Genomic DNA, 20,000 nt, shown 5'->3' with positions numbered 1-20,000 from the left:
CCAATGGGCCCAACTCATCCGCTGAAGGAAGAAAGCAGGGGAGCTATAAACCAGAGCAAGGTGTGTTACAACCCCACATCCTTTGGTGATGTCTCAGGGATAAGATTAACTAATGTAGTGCTTAAGCAGTAGGAGGTTTAAACGCTTGTGTCTGTGTTTTAACGTGAGATATAAGGAAATTCTTCTAGCATACATTATTAGCAACACTGTGAAGATGACACTGTGTCTGGTTGTCCGGTTAGGTTGTTCGTGGAAGCGAGGAACAACTATGACAGCCTGAGGCAGCAGCATCTTCCAGCTCTAGAACAACCAGAGCTGAACACATACGTGTCCTTCAACAGGGAAGCAAGAGGGGGAGGAAGCATCACTGAGTTAGTTACTGGAGCACACTCCTGTCATATAAAGGGAGCTCTGGGCTCCTTTTGGATGCAAAGACAGAAACTCAGGATCTACAATGACCTTTTTATATTTTTTAAGATTTGTTTTATTTCTTTAAATGTGTATCTATTACCAACCAACCAGAGCTCCCAGGGACTAAACCACTACCCAAAGAGTACACATGGACAGACTCATGGCTCCAGCTGCATATGTAGCAGACGATGGCCTTGTTGGGCACCAATGGAAGGAGAAGCCCTTGGTCTTGCCAAGACTGGAACCCCCAGTGTAGGGGAATGTCAGGGTGGGGAGTGGGAACACCCTCATAAAAGAAGGGGAGGGGGATGGGGATAGGGGGCTTATAGATAGGAAACTGGGAAAAGAAATAACATTTGAAGTGTAAATAAAAAATATCCAAGAAAAAATCTCAAACAAAATAAGTGCATCTATGTGTCAGTGTATGCTCTAGAGTACAGGTACTTCTGGAAGCCAGAGGTGTCAGAGCCCCTCAAACTGGAATGGACTCAAGCACAAATACACATAGATGCACACAGTTAGAAATAATAGAAAATCTTTAAAAAACATTTTTATCTCAAGTACATTCTCACATTGAAGTTAATGTCTCCATATTTCTATGGAAGTAGGTGACTGCTGATTTAATGTGAAGGCAAATTGTGAGTCTGTGGCTTTTTTTTTTCTTCTTTTGGTTGACCATTGAGGAAAAGGGAAATGGCTTGTAAGAGTATGAAAGCTATTGTCTGGCTTTCCCCCAGGGAAGAACCACATAATATCAATCTTCTTGGCTGGGAGTCAGAAAGGACATCACATAAAGACAGCCAGGACCACTGTGCACATCTCAAAGTCTCAAGGATGGTGACTAAATCCACCAACTGTGGAGGGATGTGTTGAGATTTGGTGTGTTGCTATGCAGTGTAATGCTAAATACTGAACTCCAAGGTCTGGTTGTCTTCAGGGATAAGGAGATTTCCTGTGGACCTTAGTAAAGCTATGTAACCTTGCCTCCACCCCCAACCCAAGTTATCCCTGATTGGTGAATAATGATGCCTACAGCCTATAGCTGGGCAGAAGAGAGATAGGTGGAGTTTCAGTTCCCGGGTTTGGGGTCAGAGAGACCAGGAGGAGGAGAGTAAAGGAGGTACAGAGAGGAGAAGGTGCCAGGGGTTAGATGAATTATGGAAACATGGACAACTGGAGTTAAGAATAGCCCAGAGGAAATATGGCCAGTCATATCTTGGGGTATTGGTAGGGAAGTAGACATAATAGCATGAAAGGTGGACATCTGCCCAGCTCTAAGGCTTTAAAGGCTTAATATAAGTATAAAAGTTTTGTGTCTTTTATCTGGAACTGAATGATCAAAGGTGGGGCATTAATATCAAATATTTACTACCACAGGCATTTATATGACTTATGCTCTTGAACTGCATGTGTCTTCCTGCCTCAAATTTACAAACAACTGACTTCAAAATCTACTTCTGGACAGAGCATAGTATGGGGCCACATTAATGGTTGAAATTCAACAGCACTCTAGGGGTAAACATAAGCACATGGTACCCCTCTGGTAGAAGAGGGTTTGCAAAGTCTGCTTCTGTAGCGAATAACATTTCTTTTGTATCATTTTATTCTAATCTTACCAAAACAACAGACAAATTAGCTCTAAAGCATATGCCAACGAGTCAGAAACAATAGCAATTTCTTACCAAATTCCTTGGGCACCGTGATGGAATAGATGCATATCTGCCCAGCTGTGTAGTTATGAGGGTAGTTTGGTGACAAAACTACCCCCTCCGAGCCCACGTATTGGCCTCCACAGGGTGCTGCAAAGACAGCCAGCCAAGAATGGTAAGCTTTGAAGATGGTGATGCTGGTGACAGGAGCTCATCTTGTAACAAACACACACATCTATGTCAGCAGCTGCCCCTGCACTGGCAGCAGGACCACGGGAACACTGAGCCAGAGACTCACAGGAGCAAAAGCTTTGGACTCAAAAAAGACTGATGTTATGATCAAGACCTGTCTGAGGCATGTTCAAATAATAATGAAAATAGCTAGACTATTACTAGCTATACTGTGTATATGTATGTGTTTGCATGTATGTATGTATATACATGTATGTGTATGTATATGAGTGTGTGTATGTGAGTGTAAGTATTTAGAATGATATATATATATGTATGTATGCATGTGTGTATAAATGTTTATGTGTATAGGTGTGTATATGCTCATTTGTATATATATATTCAAGTATCCATATGTGTGAATATCTATATACATACATACACACATATATATATATGTATATATGTGTGTGTGTGTGTATGGATTGATTTGTGTATATATGTATCCATGAGTGCATATGTGCATGTGTGTATATATGTGTATGTGCATGAGAATGCGTGCATATATACATTTGTGTGTATGTATGGATTGATGTGTGTATATATGTGTGCATGAGTGTCTATGTGCATGTGTGTATATATGTGTATATGATACATGTGCCTCTATATATGTGTGTGTGCATGAGTATGTGTGTATATATACCTTTGTGTATATTTATGTAATGTGTGTATCTATGCATGCACATGTATGTACTATGAGGTTGTATGAACCTTTTCCTTCTCATAATCTTACTAACTTTGGTGTTTCTTTTCTGGGTAAACTGGAAAACTTTTTAGCTCATGTGAAAAGTTCTTTTCAAATATCCTGGCACTGAGATCCAACTAAACTCCAGGCACTTGTTCAGGTTGTAAGCTACGTCCCATCGTTGGCATCTTTAATGTACTATCAGGAGGGACTGGCACCTGCTCCTCTGTCCAACTGTGTGACTGGGGACCGAAGCACAGGGCTGAGCATCCCATACGCTTGTCCCTTTGTGATATCCGGTGTCACTCAATGGCTCTTTTTCTTTGGGGTGCCAATACTGATCTAAATTCAAAGTTGCTTCTGAGATATGAGAAAGTTCAGTTTCTTTCCAAGATCATTGCTTCTTTTTATTATAAGTATTGGTTCATATTTAAATGTGTAAGTTAATGAGTTTCATCACATGAACATATCAGACATGGGGCTTTGACTGAAATCCCCTCTCTTCCTCCCTTTCTTTCTCTCTCCCTCATTTTCTCCTGGCCTCCTTCCCATTCACTACATTATTACAGTTCATTTATTCTTGATATGGCAATTTTCAAGCAGTTAAAAAAAAAAGGAAATTAAAGATAGCACGTTTAATCTGCTCAGTGCTAATTAGCACACTATTAAGTCCTAATGGACAAACAGGACATTTTCCATGATTAATAAACCCTGTAGAATGTGGTAATCTAACGGGGAAGGCACTTGTTACTGGTTTGTTGAGATAGCTAATGACTGTTGGGAGACTGTCCCCAGTCCTGGGTTACTATGACTTGGCAGGCTCACCTCTTACCTCAGGACAATAGCTCATTCCTTTGACAGCTTTAACACATTCAGGGCCAGCCAGGAAAGGCTTAACGAACTTAACCGAACCACAATTGCTTGTGATAGCATATTGCAGAGTGGTTTTATGTTCCACAACATCTAAGATAACTATTGTGCTAGTTGGTTAATACAAGCTAGACTTGTTTGGGAAGCAAGAACTTCAGTTGAAACTATGCCTCTATCAGACTGGTCTGTGGGAAGTCCTGTGGTGCATTTGATTGGATAGTGATTCATCAATGACGGGGCACAGCTCACTGTGGACAGTGTCACCTCTAGGAAGGTGGTCCTTGGTAACAGAGCAGGCTGCGCAAGCCACAGAGAGCAAGCTGGTAAGTAGAATTTTCCCACACCCTTTGCTTCAGTTCCTGCATTCAGGTTCCTGCCCTGATTTTGCTCAAAGATGGAGTAAGAACCTGAGAGCTTTAAGCTGAAATAACCATTTCCTCCCCAAGGTGATTTTGATAGAGGTGATTTAGTGCAGCCAATAGAAATCCTAACTAAGATAACAATTTTGCAATTTTAAAGTGGAAATGTTCATTCCTCTTTTAGATGGAGGATATTTCTGTAAACTAATCCCGAAGGGGACATTTCCACTGAGATACCATAACTCAGGTCGTCTATGTAGACAGGTCACTGTCTGCTTCTGCCTCAGCTACATCAGTTCAAAGTGGCTATTTCAGAATATATAAGTTATTTTAAAAGCTTACCGACCAAAGTTCTAAAAATATGTATGAAGAATGAAAACCTATTTTATTTTAGCTTGGTCATGTGAAATCCAATCAGTTCCTTTGGCAAATACTCCATTCCAAAATATTGTCTAACTATATCATTTATGTATCTACCCATCTGACCATCTGTCAATCCACACACCTACCCACCAACCTCTGTCAATCTATAACTATCATCTATCTATCTATGTATCTATCTATGTATCTATGTGTCTATCTATGTATCTATCTATGTATCTATCTATGTATCTATGTATCTATCTATCTATGTATCTATCGATCTATTAATCTATCATCCATTTTATCTGTCATTTATTTAATCTGTCATCTATGCTCATCTATTTATTGAGAAGCTTCTAGAGAATGTTATCATGTACCTCTTGTATATCAGATGACAGGCATAAAAGTTTGAAACTATGTGAATTAAAATATTGCTCTGTTCAAGAACAATCAGAACAGATGAGTGAATATCCAAGGGACTCGGCAAGAACTGTTAAAAGGGAAGAGTCTCACCTTAGCTGGGGATTATAGTCCTGGACAGTGAGACTGCACAGTGGGTAGAAGTGGGAAGAGAAACTGAGTCACAAGTACCTTGGCAGGCAGGCAGTGCCCGGTCCCAGGACGGCTTCCCATCAGCTCCTGTCACACACTCAATGGACGAGGGATCCACAATCTTATAACCAGAGTCACACTGATAGGTAACTGTAGAGCCCAGCTTAAAGTCCGTTCCAATCCTTGTCCCATTCATTATGTTCCCAGGGTCAAAGCAAGCTTCCCGTGGTTTCTCTGAAGAAGAAAGGGCATGAGTATCATGATTATCTCTGTGTGTAGTTATTTTCTTTGTCTCTTTGCCTACTTCATTCAAGGCCTACCACGGTGTCCAGCATGGGAAAACTTTTTAGAAATATTTCCCCATCAACTAATAACCAAGTTAGCTTACTATTTCACAGTAGGGAATTATTTTCCAATAAATTATATTTGTTCTTTTTAAAATGACATTTTTATTACGGGGTGATATAAAATTATTTCCATGTAAGCAAAGACAGGGTGTTTTGTGATGTGCCTTTTATAGCTGGTTGAGGGTCTAATTGCTGTGCATTTTAAAACTGATTGAGGAAAATTTGAGGCTCATTTTCCAGCTGGCTCCTGACTCATCCCAATGTGAACTTGTTGCACAGCTTTCAAAAACTGGTAATTTGGCTTCACAAAATGAAAAAAAAAATGGAGCTCTCCCTAAAATCCCTTGTACCTTTTCATGGCAATGAAAACAGACTCAGGTTAGAAACTTAGAGAGCACTCTGAGTTATGGTTCTTGGGGCTGATGCATTGAAGATTGTCAAACTTAGCAGGAAAATGACATCTGATTAACAAGTGTCAAATATTACATCTGGTGGGTGTCAGTTGGTCTGTGATTTTACCTTAATTGCAGTAACTGCATTTGCTAGTTCCATGAGGACATGCCACACTCCAGACTGAGCTCAGTGCCCAATATTACCAACATTCTTCGATGTAAGTGGTGACGGTCTGAAATTCAGATCAAGGCCGGACACTCACAAGGACACACAAGTGTGTACTACTGATTAATGTGACTACTGACTGCAAGGCTCAGTGTGGGTGTCACATAAGATCTGTCTGGAAATCAGTTTGCTGCTATTCAGTCAAACTTAGTTCTTTCTGCTTCAATGGGTCATTCAAACTATCAGCAAATCAATCAACATCTATCTGTAACCACATGTTCTGTGAAATTTTAGAGTCATGATTTGCTGGTTAAACATCTCTTCATTCTTTACCTTCCCATGAGAGGGCCAAGTAAGGCCAAACTTCACAGACTTCCCAGTAGGTGTTACAGAAGACAGAGGACACCACTCAGCTCAATGTTATGCTCTTTTCTTTGAGTACTAGTTTAGGCTCTGGGATAACCCATACCTTGGGTTTGAAAACTGTATCTCCATGAAAAAGTTTAAAATTCTAATTCTTTGATCTACTACAGAAAAGTGCCAACCATACATGCAAGGAGTGTTGTATCATACAAGTGCTACACTGAATTCTATTTTGTAATTTTTGTTTGGGATCAAGATTGCTGATATTGCTTTTATTTCTTCCTGGTCACGGTAAGCACGTTGTTTGTCAGTTAATCTAGTAATTGCATGAATTAATCTCTGGAGGTAGAGTATTATGGAAATGGTCAGGTGTGCAAGAGAGAGAAAGGATAGAATAGGTTCAGGGCATGAATGACACGTAATTACAAAGAAAAATATCAAACAAATATCACATCTTGGTGAGTCCTACGGGAAGCATGAGAAGCTTGTCTCGCTGTTGTATTCATTAGTTTTTGATATTTTCATTTGGATTTTTAGCACTCCGTGGATCACCAAGAGCAAAGGGAGAGCTCCCTTGTAAATATTCTCCAAATCTATATAATATGTTACAGCTGAATGCACTGTAGACACTGAGCCTGTTATGGGATAATTTATTAAATTTAGCAAATTCATTTTTATATATTTTGGTCGACAACATTGATTTATCTGAAACCCATTTTCTGGTATCCACGATCCCTCAGCAGGCAGCTCATATGCAGAGAGCAGTGTCTCTAGTCACTTCACTGAGAGCCTATGTGGATATTTCAAATAGTGGCTGATCGTCTCATAATTATTTATAGTAGCCTTGAACCTTGTGTAGATCATTAGATATTTAAACAAAACTGCCTATCTTTATTCCTGTTTGTTTATATACATCAAAGTCGCCCTGTCATTGAGTCATTCAAGATATGGGCAAGCACATATTTGTTGGCAATTGCCATCCTTGCCTCATTAAAAAATGAACCTTTCAGGGTTGGGGATTTAGCTCAGTGGTAGAGCGCTTGCCTAGGAAGCGCAAGGCCCTGGGTTCGGTCCCCAGCTCCGAAAAAAAGAACCAAAAAAAAAAAAAAATGAACCTTTCCTGGTTTGTCGATCAGTGGAGACCCACGGCCTTGCCTTTCTTTCTGATTATCTTTTACTATAAATCTCTTTCAGACCTGTGTGTGGCTTGATAAGACAAGGATTACACACCCGTCTATCTCATGCCACGGACTGAGACTTGGGTAGCTGGCTTGTCTACAAATGACTTCATCTGATCTTTTGGTTCCATTTACCAATTGTCAGTTCTGGGAGCTCAGTGATAAATCACAGTCCTGTCTCTGCTTACATTTTGCTATGTTTTTCTAATTAGATGGCTTCATAGCTCTGTGCATATTTCTGTTGCTCTTGTCCATTCCATTTAGAAAAACCTTTATAAACTCATGCTCTGTATAGCAAATTGGTACATGAAGGGTCCCTTGCATGGCTACACACGGTGTGTGACTGCTCTGGGATCCCTCCTGGCCCATTGCATCTAGCAACAATCTCTGTAGACTGTGGCACTCACCCTGAGATTGCTTGCCCATGACAGTGGTTCTGCTAGCCCCTGGGAGCCCTTCCCACTGACCTCCAGAAAATGTTTCAAACATTAAAAGCTACAAATATCTAATTAAAGGATGAATATACAGAATGAATAAACCTAAATAGGGAGGACATCCTCACCTCTGGTTATTCATATTATAACTTTATTTATTTTGCATGTAGTGGCTTGATTATTTGGGCTGTAGCTAGGTCTGGAACAGGCTTGGTGAGGGTCATCTAGAGTCTTGATAACACATTTGTCATTTCATTCGGTGAATATGTGTAAGGGACATTCTCATCCCACAAAACACGGCTGTCTCGACCACAAAGGCACAACATGATTGCATGAATTTTACCATGTGTTTTAAGAAAGATCCTTACACTTATGGATTTTGAGATTTTGAGCAATTTTTTTTAACTTAGAGCCATAAAAAGCAATACAAGTCCATTTGAATGGTGACTAAAATAAAACATACCTTCATTTTATTTTATAACTTTCACTACAAATTAAATTTAATGATTTCAATAAATGCAATTAGTTATTTTATCTGCTTACTTATTTTTACTACAATTATCATTACTATTGATAATGTCATGCTAAGTTCTAATTATTGCTGTATTTTAATCAGTCCTTTCCTTCATTCACATATGAATTCATATTGAAGAATGGTATTTGTTTTATGGACTCTGGATCAAAGAGCTTGGGGTATATTGGTTTTATATGTGGCTCCTTTCCTTAGAGTTCAATAAATCCCAAAGCATCCATAGGCAAAGAATCTGGGATCTGAGACAAGAGGATCTGCCTAGGCCAGAGCTTCTCAACTAGTTTAGGTCTATGAGTGAAGAAGACACAGAGCGTGATGGGCAGCATCCCAATGGGAAAGCAGAGGCAAGACTATCTCAGTGAATTTAAGTCTAGGCATCCTGAGGAAACAAATCAGAAAATGCTAACACATATCAAATGATTCTTAGATGTCATCAAATCAGTTATTACACACATTATAATCAATGTTCAGATAAAAACATCCATGCCAAAACCATTTTATCTACTTTCCCTTGTTTTCCAACAGAGATAGAAATATTTTTTAACACATGAAAGATGGGTCTCTCTTCTTCAGAAAGACCTCCCTTTCCCCCCAACACAGGCCACTCATGCATGTAGTTCAGGAACACATGCTTGAGATATAGGATCTCATGAAGAAATGCTGATTGCAGAAGCAGCCCCTGACACAAGTTAACTTCTCCACAAATCCATCCCATCACGCACCTTTAAATTCAATGGCAAACCCGGACAGGCCAACAGAGGCATCACTCCTGAATGCCAGGAAGAGGCTGTTACCACTGCTCTCAATCCTCTCTGGGGCTTGAGAACCCTGGAAGCTTCCGATCAGTGGGCTGTTGGAGTCCTCCCCTTCGTAGATATGCAGGAAGTCGTAACTTGGCTCCATGCTAAAACTAATAAGGAAGCAAAGTATTACCTATGTCCCCAACATAAACTCACCTTGTGTCTTAAGAGTAAGTTTTTGGGAACACATTACCATTTAGTTTGATTTTGTATAATAATTTAAATGATTACAGTAAGTGAAATTAAATACAACACTAATCAACATGCTAAATTAGAAGTATTGCTTGTCATAATTTCTATCAGTGTTTTGCATAATGGCCAATGTATTCGGTAGTAGACAATTTTGAATAAAGTTTAAACTAAACAAATAATGGCACCATGGGTGTGGCATCAGGGGTGTAGCATCATGGGTGTGGCACCCTGTCCTCTTCCCATGAAGTTAGTAAAGTTAAGGATGACTTGAATGAAGCCTGACTCAAAACAGACAGATTCCCACTGAATCTTGATTATTAGGTGAGCATTTTGAGATTTAAAATATATGTACTTGGTACTGATGTATATTCTAAATGTTAAAAATTGAAAACCTCTCATTGGTTTATTTTTACATTAAAAACTGTAATTATTACTTTTTCTTTAGGTGAGGGGACCAATGGTTATGGTTTCTGCATGGGTAGAGCACAGACATTACCTATCATGTTAACACGCTGAATGTACCAACCAATCTTTCTATTATCCCTTCTCGCTCTCCCTCCTTCCCACAGTCTGTGTTTCTCTCTCCTTTCTTTTCTACATCCAGTCCATGTTAAGACTTGCATTGTCTGCTCTAATTGTCACAGTGACACCACTATTTTTTTTTAAAAATATCTGCTTGTAAATTTATAAATTTGTCAATTCAAATCTTATTTACAAGTCCGCTGCTGTCAGACATGATGAAGGAAGAGCAGAGGTCCAAAGTTCAGAGATTTGGTATAATCACAAGTGCTATGTTTGATTTTGCTGGAAGAATAATTTTAGTCATGGTCATTGTCATGGATAAATCTAGAGTCTGCTCCTGTGTCTAGCAAAGGTGGTTATGGTCATAATTACCCATTGAACACTGAAATTCAATCAGACATTGGAAATAAAAGAAACATATTCTGTGCTGAACCACCTTTTGGACATTCAATAGTTTTGACATGGTGTCCTGGTGTTTAATTTATAATTAATTCCAGTTTCCTTTGTAATAATCAGGCTTATTTCTACTTACCATAACGTTATATACCTACAAATCATAGTAACTTCCTTAGGTCTAACCCAGTCTGTTTAGTGAGTTTCAATTCCCCATGAATCTGTACCACCATACAATCTACAGGGACAGTGATATATCTTGTTCCCTGTAGTCAACAGCTTGCCTGTGGCCCTAGAGTGCTCTCTTCCAATTTTCTAATGTCAGACTCTCATCATCCCCACAAGAATACATCAGAATTCAGTCTTCTGGGAGAGTCCTCTGAAGACTATGGATGATGTCAGCACATGGAGACCTCAGCAGTGTGTCACATATTCTTCCATTTGACCATACTTGTCCCCACACAGCATTCTGGCTACTTCCCTCCCACCATATGGCTTTTGTGACAGTGACAGCATGGTCACTCAGATGGTGCTCATCTTAACACAATGATTTTAAGCTCAGAGAAGCTGCCTAAATGTAGAACTAAACAGATAGGGGACAAAGTAATGGTTCATAGAACCCAAGAGTTTAGGGATTTTTTGTGTTGTATATCTTTCAGAGAGGTTTGTAAAACACAGCAGGGAAACTTCCTGTGATAAATGTCCTTATTGATTATCAAATGAAATGTCCCTTTGTGTCTTTGATCATTGGTCATTGCCACAGGGGAAAGTGTGAAACTGAGTAATGAGCCTCTGCTTGGATGCAATGGTCACTTCACTCTTTATCTCCAGGAATCAGATGGACATCCAGGTTTTAAGGAAGGTCTACCAAACTGCAAGGAACAATTGCACAGCTGTCTCCACCAGCAAAGGCTCACTCATTCCGCATGCTGGACAAGCATTCTGAAAGTATTTGTCCTTTTGATCATTAATAGAAGCACTTTCAGGAGCTAGTACCCAGCTACCAACTAAGGTGGAATCTCAGACCCATCAGTTATACTGGATCAGAGACAGTAAGAGAGGCCAGCACCCATGAGGGGCTGAGAGCTGGCTCACAAGCTGAAGGCAAGGAGCCTGTTTCCTGTCAGAGAAATCAAATATCCAGTCTCCTTTGTTCTCGTGGCTGAAGAGCCTGCCTAGCAACCACCACCGTTCAGACATTTAGCTTTCGGAACATCACATTCATTTACGTTTTTTTTTTTTGTTTTTTTTTTTTTTAAGAAATCGAAGTATTGTTATTGGATAAGATCTCAGTATTTGCTAAAATGCAATTACCATATAGCAAATACTAATGTGATAATCTATTACTATAAAAAGTATTTCCTCTCACAGGAAACAACTGTTTGACAAAAGCAGCCAAAGGAAGAAATGATATATTCACTCCTAGCCCAGTGGCTATAATTTATAATGGTGAGTAAGGCATAGCTGTTTATTCTCCATCCTTGATTGAAGGCCAGAGGTTATGTTCTCTGGCTTACTTCTATCATGGTGTCCCAGAAACAGTCTACCTGTAAGCAGGGCTATGATATAATCCCCCACCCAAGTTCCACCTATATGATTATATGCCTATGAATAAGACCTCATGTTCAGAAGGTTCCAAAAGTCCCCTAAACAACTGTCATCTGGTGTCCAAGAGTTCAAACAGCAGAAGCAGAGGACCTTTCATGTTTAAGCCATAGTTAAAATGGAGTTGATTTTAGTCAATCCTTATGGTACTGAGTTTTATCATCTTGTATAGCAGGTGTGAATGACCATTTCTTGGACACTGATATGGGGAATCTCCTGTTTTTATCTCTACTTCATCCCAGCAGTTTTAATGATGAAAACCGCACTGCCCTGCAGACCGTCAAGCAGAACATGCTGTGGGAAAGAGCCAGCCTCTGTAGTCTGCAGCAAACGCGATGTTAAGGTGGAATTCTCTCCAGCATCCACAGCATGTTTTTAATCACTGGTCTGAAGCTTTCATGTACAAAACTCACCGTGGGCCAGATGGCTACTGCATGAAAGAAATCCATGTATGTCTTTCATGTAGAATGCTGGCCATCAAGGCAGAATCTCTCTTCTCCTGCTGCCCTGCCTCTGACAAGGTGCCTGAGCTGATGACTCACTACTTATAAGTTGGGCACTCTGAGTTAACAAATGTGGTGAGCTGGGCACAGCATTAACAGCCTACTGAAAAGAGGTAGTCTGCAGCACACGTACCTTTTGAATATTAAGGCAATGACAAAGTCCGGGTTCACCTTAATTCTCCAGTCACACTCCTTCCCAGGAGGGTATGGCTGTGGGTAGTTTGGGGATAAAATCACTCCAGCAGGGCCTGTCAGATTCCCACCACAAGCAGCTGTCACAGAACAAAGTCACAGGGGAATATAATTTTTTTTTAGAGCAGAGATCCAGAATACCAAACACAGGTAGGTAATTCTTTTTAGAAAGGGTGCAATTGTCCACCTTTCCAGCAAAGACATATTTTGCCTACAAATGTGGAAAGAAGTTAATAAAGCCCACTAAGTCTGTATCTTTCCATATGATCCTTGAGAAGTTTAGTTTATACCATCCCAGTTCCCAGTTTTCGAGAAAAATTTCAAACATCTTTCTCCCCTCTCTCTCTCTCTCTCTCTCTCTCTCTCTCTCTCTCTCTCTCTCTCTCTCTCTCTCTCATGCACACACACCACACACAACACACACACATCTATGTATATATCTATATATCTCTGTATCATCTATCTATCTGTCTGTCTGTCTGTCTGTCTATCTATCTTTAGTAAACCCTCACAGTACTGAATTTTATCATCTGCTATAGCCATTTCTTTGACACTGATATGGGGAATCTTCTGCTTTTATCTGTACATCTATCTATCTATCTATCTGTCTGTCTGTCTGTCTGTCTGTCTGTCTGTCTGTCTGTCTATCATCTCTGTAGCTACCTACCTACCTATTTTTGAGAGAGGGTCTCATTCTGTAGCCCAGGCTATCTAAGAATTCACACTGTACACAGACTGGCCTTGGAACCACCAGGATTCTCATCCCTCCCAAGTATAAGGATTACAGGTATGTGCCTACACCTCTAGTTCTGCTTTATATGATTACAATTGACAAACAAAATGTCTTTTAGTGACTTAAGTATTACTTAAATAAATTAAACTCTCTATCTAACCCTCACACCTTCTACCTATGCAAGCACACACATGTGCATGTACATACTCACACCCAAAACTTGATATAAAACCCTTCATGAATGTCGCCACCTGATCCCAATAATTCAGCTGCTGCCAGTTCTTATTTGCAAAGTTATTGAACATTCTAGAACACAGGCCTTGAGTGACACAGTGATCACCAGGCTTTCCATATTTCTTTTCGTCTAATATCTAGGACACTCATCACAAGCACTCAGGAAACAGTTGTTTGGTGTTTCTCAGATTTTAAGTTCCCACAGTATCCCCAATGAAACAAAACAAAAAAAGCAAACAATGAAAAAAAGTACACACACACACACACACACACACACACACACACACACACATTCCATTTAGGGATGGCTGTGAGAGCTGCAACACTTACCCCTAGAGAGAATGCTTAAACATAGTGGTCAGATATTATTGCTAAAACAAAGAACGCCACATGGTAAGGGTTGAGTTAGCCTCTTGGTCACTATGTGTGACTTGCCTGCATTCACATTTATACCAGTTGGCTACTGACTACAGCTGAGTACTGTTAGCAGGCAGGATAATTTTTACTACTAGAATCTGAAGATACTTAGTATTATTCCATGTACTAAACAAAATTTCTGTTAAATATTCTATTACATGAGCAATATTCAAACACTGGAAATATACAAGTTTATCCACTTAAGGTGCTCATGCTATCATGAATATTATGGTTCTTCAGGCAAACTCTGGCTTGACCACATTGTTTCAAAGTATCACTCTAGTTAAACCACAGCATGCCTTCTAAATTATAGACATTTCCTATCACTGACAATATATCTGTACATTTAGGAATAAATAATAAAATATTCTATGTAGTCCTCCTTTTTTCCCTCTACAAATAAAGATTTTCTTTGTGTAAATAAAATTAAAGAAGGTGGAAGGGTGTAGCTCACAGTTTTCAGTAATGATTGGACCTTCAACAGTCACTTAACATTCTTGAAAATCCAATTTTTCAAAACAAGAAGTGCAGTGAAATTATCGTGTTTTGTGTAGTAAATTCAGTCTGGTCAGTGAAAACTGTGAATGGCTCAGGGATACATTGAAGTTATTTGAGACATGCTGACAGAATATGAAGCCCTATGTCTGCTGGTATGAAGCTCCATCTTATCAACGACATGGTTCCTTCATAGCTCTCATGACTTTTCTCCCTGTACTCAGGTGGATGCTTACCACATCTGGTACAAGGACCTGGATCTGATAGGGCAGCCTTACTGATGTAGAGGGTGGAGGTGCCTCAAAGCCGAGGAGAAGATTCTATTCCATGCAGGGCTTCAAAGATGAAAAATGACAGATTTGGGGCACTGTCTCAGAGGGGTGCTCAGACTGTGATTCAAATATTGACTTGAAGGAAACAACAGGGAGTCTGGTTCCTCCTGCTGGTCTGAGGCACTCCAGGAAATGAGGGTGTTAACCCTGAGTATGGTGTTAAGTAGCACTCTTTGTGCATGTTTGTTCTCCCAGAATCTGGAATCCTTCATTTTAGTTTCATTAGGCTTTAATTACAGAGCTCATAAAACCATTCAGATACCATTTAGAAGATGTAGTTCAGAGACTGTAGAAAGTCTACCCTAGACTGCCTGGATACACACATCCACACATCCACACAAGCCCATCACACAGGTCAGCTTCCACTCCACACAACACTCCACTTTAAGGAGACAATCAACATCTCTTCACAAAACACTGGAGCACTCACACCATGGAGTGAGACACTGAGGCTTTAAATCATCATCCTGAGGGTCAGGGCCAGCTCCAGCCATCAAAGTGCAGATTGCTGATATATGGACACTTTTTTAGAGTTCTATAGAATTTGGACTCTAGCAAAAGACACTAAACAAAGCAAAACCGGGGGGATTTGAGGGACAGTACATACTGTTCCAATTATCAAAAATTAATATGGAGACGTCATCCCTTTGGACTCAGCTATATTGCTGACGAGAAGGTTCATCGATAAAATGCACAGTGTGCCAGGATGAGAATCCAAATGTGCTACCCCAGTACTCATGTATAAATCTGAGCATGGGCCGTGAATAACTGTAACAATAGTGAAAGTGTGGGAGGGTGGAGATACATGGACTTCAGGACTTGCTACTGAGCCTGTCCAGCCCAGGTTCAGAGAGAGACTCTCTCAAAAAGTAAGATGGCTAAAGAAGGCAGCTGACTGATTTCTAGGATCCACATGTACACACATTCATGGACAAGCACAATCACATATATATGTATATACTTATTTACCTATATATACATATAATATGCAGATACATATACATTTACATATGCAACACACACCTGCATATATACATAACACCCAATACACACACGTGTGCATGCACACATACATACACACACACATATACAAAGCATACAAAGACACATAAACAAAGACAGAAACAAAGACACACATGTAATACACATATGAACACATACAAACATAAAATGCATACATACAATGTAGAGAGAGAGGAGAGGGGGGGAACAGAGGGAGGAGGGAGAGAAGGAAGGAGAGAGAAGAGAAGAGAAATGGGGGTAAATAAATAAATAAATAAATAGAAATAAATAAAAGCCCCAAATACAAGTTCCATTTCCATGTGGCTTTCAGAAAGAACAAAAAGAGGGAGCAAATCTTGAAATTAATAGCAAATCTTGGAAAATATGTGTCCTAGGGTGCTGGTGGGGTGTTGGGAGAACCAGTACACAAAAAGAAAACAGAGCAAAATTGATGGTGAAGAAAAGGGATGAGAAGTTCGCTGGCCAATATGCAGTGCACCAGTTGCTCAGCCAGTCATCAAACGGAAAGAAAACGTTCAGAACCGTGTCCAACCTAGTATGCGAATTAAAATGAGAAGAACATATGTCTTTCTGTTTTGACAATAAGGCTAAAAAACAATGCTAAGTTGTAATTTTTCTGGTCAGAATTAATAAACAAATATGGCTACTGACAAGTGGAGTTGCTGTGAATATTCAGATAGATCTGGTGGGGAGTGCCTTAGAGAGATAAGTCGGAAGAAATACACCGTTCCTCCACAGTCATTTGTGTTTTGTTGTGTTCCCTTCATATGTGGGAAATTCACTGTGCACTTGTACAAAAATAATGCTCCCAGCACTACTCGGCTAAGCTTATGAGATACAGGACAGTGTTGCTGGCAACATAAGAGGGGAGCTGTGCTCAGAGACACCCCACGGTCACTAAAAATCTGGGGACTAACATAAAATAGCACCTAAACACTTTGTACTGTGAAGGCAGGGCATGTTTAAAATTATTGCAAAGTAAATAATTTATATGCATGCTTATAAGTTTTATTGGTGTACGTTTATGTTAATAGCAAGTAACTTCCGGTAAAAAGGCAACAGCTTTTCTCACTTTTTGTTTTGTCATTGTTGATAAAACACTTGCAGCAAACAGGAATTATCTTCTAATAAGAAACCATGGTTTAAAGATGTTGTGGGTTGAATAAAGGATTTATACGGGTGCTAGTCTAGTTAGCCAATGCACTGTGTTGGGGAGGCACAACCCTCACTTCTGAAAAGTGAAACTCACAGCGTAAAGAAGAGATAGCATCTGCCTTCCTGTCATATGACATCTATGTGTGTAGGCATGTCTAGTCTCTAAATACTTGGCTATTCAATTGTTGCACATGAATTTCCATCTGCCCTTAGAAGTGTGGCTTGAGGCCACGAAGGACAATGAGTACTTTGGGGTGAGCTTAGGGATTTTTAGTTCTTGCTCAAAATTAAGTAAGTGACAGACACTTATGTCAGAGGCTGCAGAGTAACTAGGATAGCGCTCAAATTTTATAATCATGCCTTGAATGTAGAAAGGATAAATCCCCATTCAAGAGGTTCATTCAAAGTTGCTTTTAAGGGCTTCCTTGTCCATGAGATTAAAAATATAAAATGGAAGAAAATTACATCTTCATTTTAAACAGTACAGATATACAGGCAATACATATGCACACACAGCTGTGTAGGACACACAGAACAAGCACGTGGGCAAACAAAAACCCAGGCACAGAGACATACATCCAATGCACACATAATATACATACAATACAGACACAACACACATATAGACACATACATATAACATAGATACACACACACAGCATAGCTAAGCGCTAAGAGGCAGGAGGAGAAGCTCCATCTGCAGGGACCTTCGCAAAAGAAAAGATTTATAATGACGGCTGCATTTACTCTATCTTGAAAAATATCCAAAGCATTGCAAGCCTCCTGTTAATGGGGTGAGCATCAGAAGGCTGACTGTGCCCACAGCTGAGGGCTATGAAAATACGGAGAAGGCTACTAAACAGGGATGGCTTTCTTGTAGGGCAGATGCTAATAACAGAGCTCTTGAATCTCATCTGCCTTCAAGGCCATGAGAGAGTCCCTCACTTCTCCGCAACAGGCTTTTGTCCCAGATCAATTAATTCTACATTTTTCAAGCAAAGTATCTAGAAGTACCAACTAAGCCAAATAGTTAGTTTAAAAAAACATTCAGTTAAATTTCATTTTGGAATAATGATTAAATACTTCAAATTGATATTTTATATTAAAATATTTAAAAGAATGAAGGGCAATTTACATGAAATTTCTGTTTTCGAAGAAAAAAATCCATTTTCCTAAAAATCATATCTGTGAGAGATCATCTTAGATGTCCCTTATGACCATCGCTGGCAAAGCTATTTGTTACTACATTAATAAGTTGGATGGGGGAATTTCAATTAGTGTTTTACATAATTTTATTATTTATTTTTCATTGTCCCCAACTGCCTTTCAGGATTCTATCTAAATGTTATAGAAAACCATACTTCTGAAAAGAGAAAGTGCTTTTCAGTAGGTAGGTACTGCTTGGAGTTGTGTTTTGTATTAAAAATGTTGCCAGCCGTGGTAGGCTTACAAATTTTGAGCCATGTAAAACTTTCAAGTCTGGAGTGGTTGATAGATATTTACATAAGAACTATTAAGGGTAGGAAATGTTAGATAAATGTCAATTACTGTACATTAAAGAAACCACATCCTTTATTTCATCTAATAAAATAAAGGTTTGCAATAAAATTTCCACATTGTCTCAGAGAGCCTGAGGCCATTTAAGAAGCTCCCGGAGTGTCCTCCTGAAGAAACAAAAGGTTAGCAGGCAGACTCGAAGCATAGACGGCATTCATTTCCAACATGACATTTCCATTTCTCAGGCCCAATTGGTACCTATGCATGACGGAGGGTCTGGTTGCCAGAAGAAGCGGTTGTTAAGCTGCACACAAGTGATCTTGGCTTGCCCTTGGAGCTGGTATCCAGGGTCACACTGGAAGGTGATGGTGTCTCCAGGTTCCCGGCTGTCACCATAGCGGGTTCCATTCTGAGGCATCCCAGGGTCATTGCAGGTGGATGCAATGGAAGCTGAGGAAGAGCAAACAAGAGCTGCTCAGGTGACTGAGAACCAGGAATCCACACTTGCTGGGGTGGCTGCTGCCTAGGGTGAAGTACTCAGTGTTGCTTTGGCGCGCCAAATGTTTCTGGGGAGCTTGCAAAAAGGGGTCTTTCCACGGGGGAGGAGTCAATGCTATGTACTTTGATTCTGCACACGGGGAAAATAAATTTTACCAAAATGTTATTGAAAGTTGGCCACTTATGAAATCCTAAATGACAATCTGATCACAGTGTACTCATTACATATTATGCACACATTTTCCTCTAGTTTGCCCTTCAATAATAATTTATAAAGTCACACATCACAATTTAAATGATCTAATTAAACATCTGTAGTCTCAAGCTGGAGACTACAAGTGAAAGAAGCAGCTTTCCCTGATGTGACCCGTCACGGTGACTCCAGAAATGGGTCAGGTGTCAATCTTGCAAGAGGCACCACAGAGTCACAGGCTACTAGTTTTCAGGAAAAACTGATCAATTGCATATTTTTTAAAGCCTTGTAGTCTTTAGAAGACACTAGAAGATATGTCCTTGGAAGAGAGAGGGAGGAATGGGGGAACAAAATACCAGAAGAGAGAAAAGTGAGGGATGTGGAGAAGTTGAAGAGAGGATGGGAGGAGAGGAAGAAAGAAGGGAAGGAAGGAAGGAGGGAGGGAAGGAAAAGGAAGGGGAGGGGAGGGAAGGGAAAAGAGAGGAGAGGGGGGGGGGAGGGGGGAGGGGGAGAGGAGGGGGGGGGGGGCGGGGGGGGAGAGGGGAGTGGGGGGAGAGGAAGAAAGAAGGGAAGGAAGGAAGGAGGGAAGGAGAGGAATGGGAAGGGGGGGGAGGGAAGGGAAAAGAGAGGAGAGGGGAGGGGAGGGGAGGGGAGGAGAGAAGAGGGGAGGGGAGGGGAGGGGAG

The 20,000-nt window shown here is 40.2% G+C and overlaps 1 protein-coding gene across 1 annotated transcript in view; it reads right to left on the bottom strand.

Annotated features, from left to right (window-relative positions):
- Csmd1 (CUB and Sushi multiple domains 1) overlaps positions 1-20,000 on the bottom strand; it is a 1,514,424-nt gene that overhangs the window by 172,782 nt on the left and 1,321,642 nt on the right. Inside the window, exons 27-31 of the mRNA XM_032918494.1 lie at positions 18,884-19,075; positions 12,681-12,819; positions 9,255-9,442; positions 5,160-5,354; positions 2,094-2,210 (exon numbers count right to left, since the gene is read on the bottom strand). Coding sequence (XP_032774385.1) covers positions 2,094-2,210; positions 5,160-5,354; positions 9,255-9,442; positions 12,681-12,819; positions 18,884-19,075 — 831 coding nt within the window. The remainder of the gene's footprint in view (positions 1-2,093; positions 2,211-5,159; positions 5,355-9,254; positions 9,443-12,680; positions 12,820-18,883; positions 19,076-20,000) is intronic.

This window comes from Rattus rattus, chromosome 13 (assembly GCF_011064425.1).
Source record: "Rattus rattus isolate New Zealand chromosome 13, Rrattus_CSIRO_v1, whole genome shotgun sequence".
In the NCBI taxonomy this organism is placed as follows: Eukaryota; Metazoa; Chordata; class Mammalia; order Rodentia; family Muridae; genus Rattus; species Rattus rattus.
This window is presented reverse-complemented; position numbering and strand designations above follow the sequence as displayed.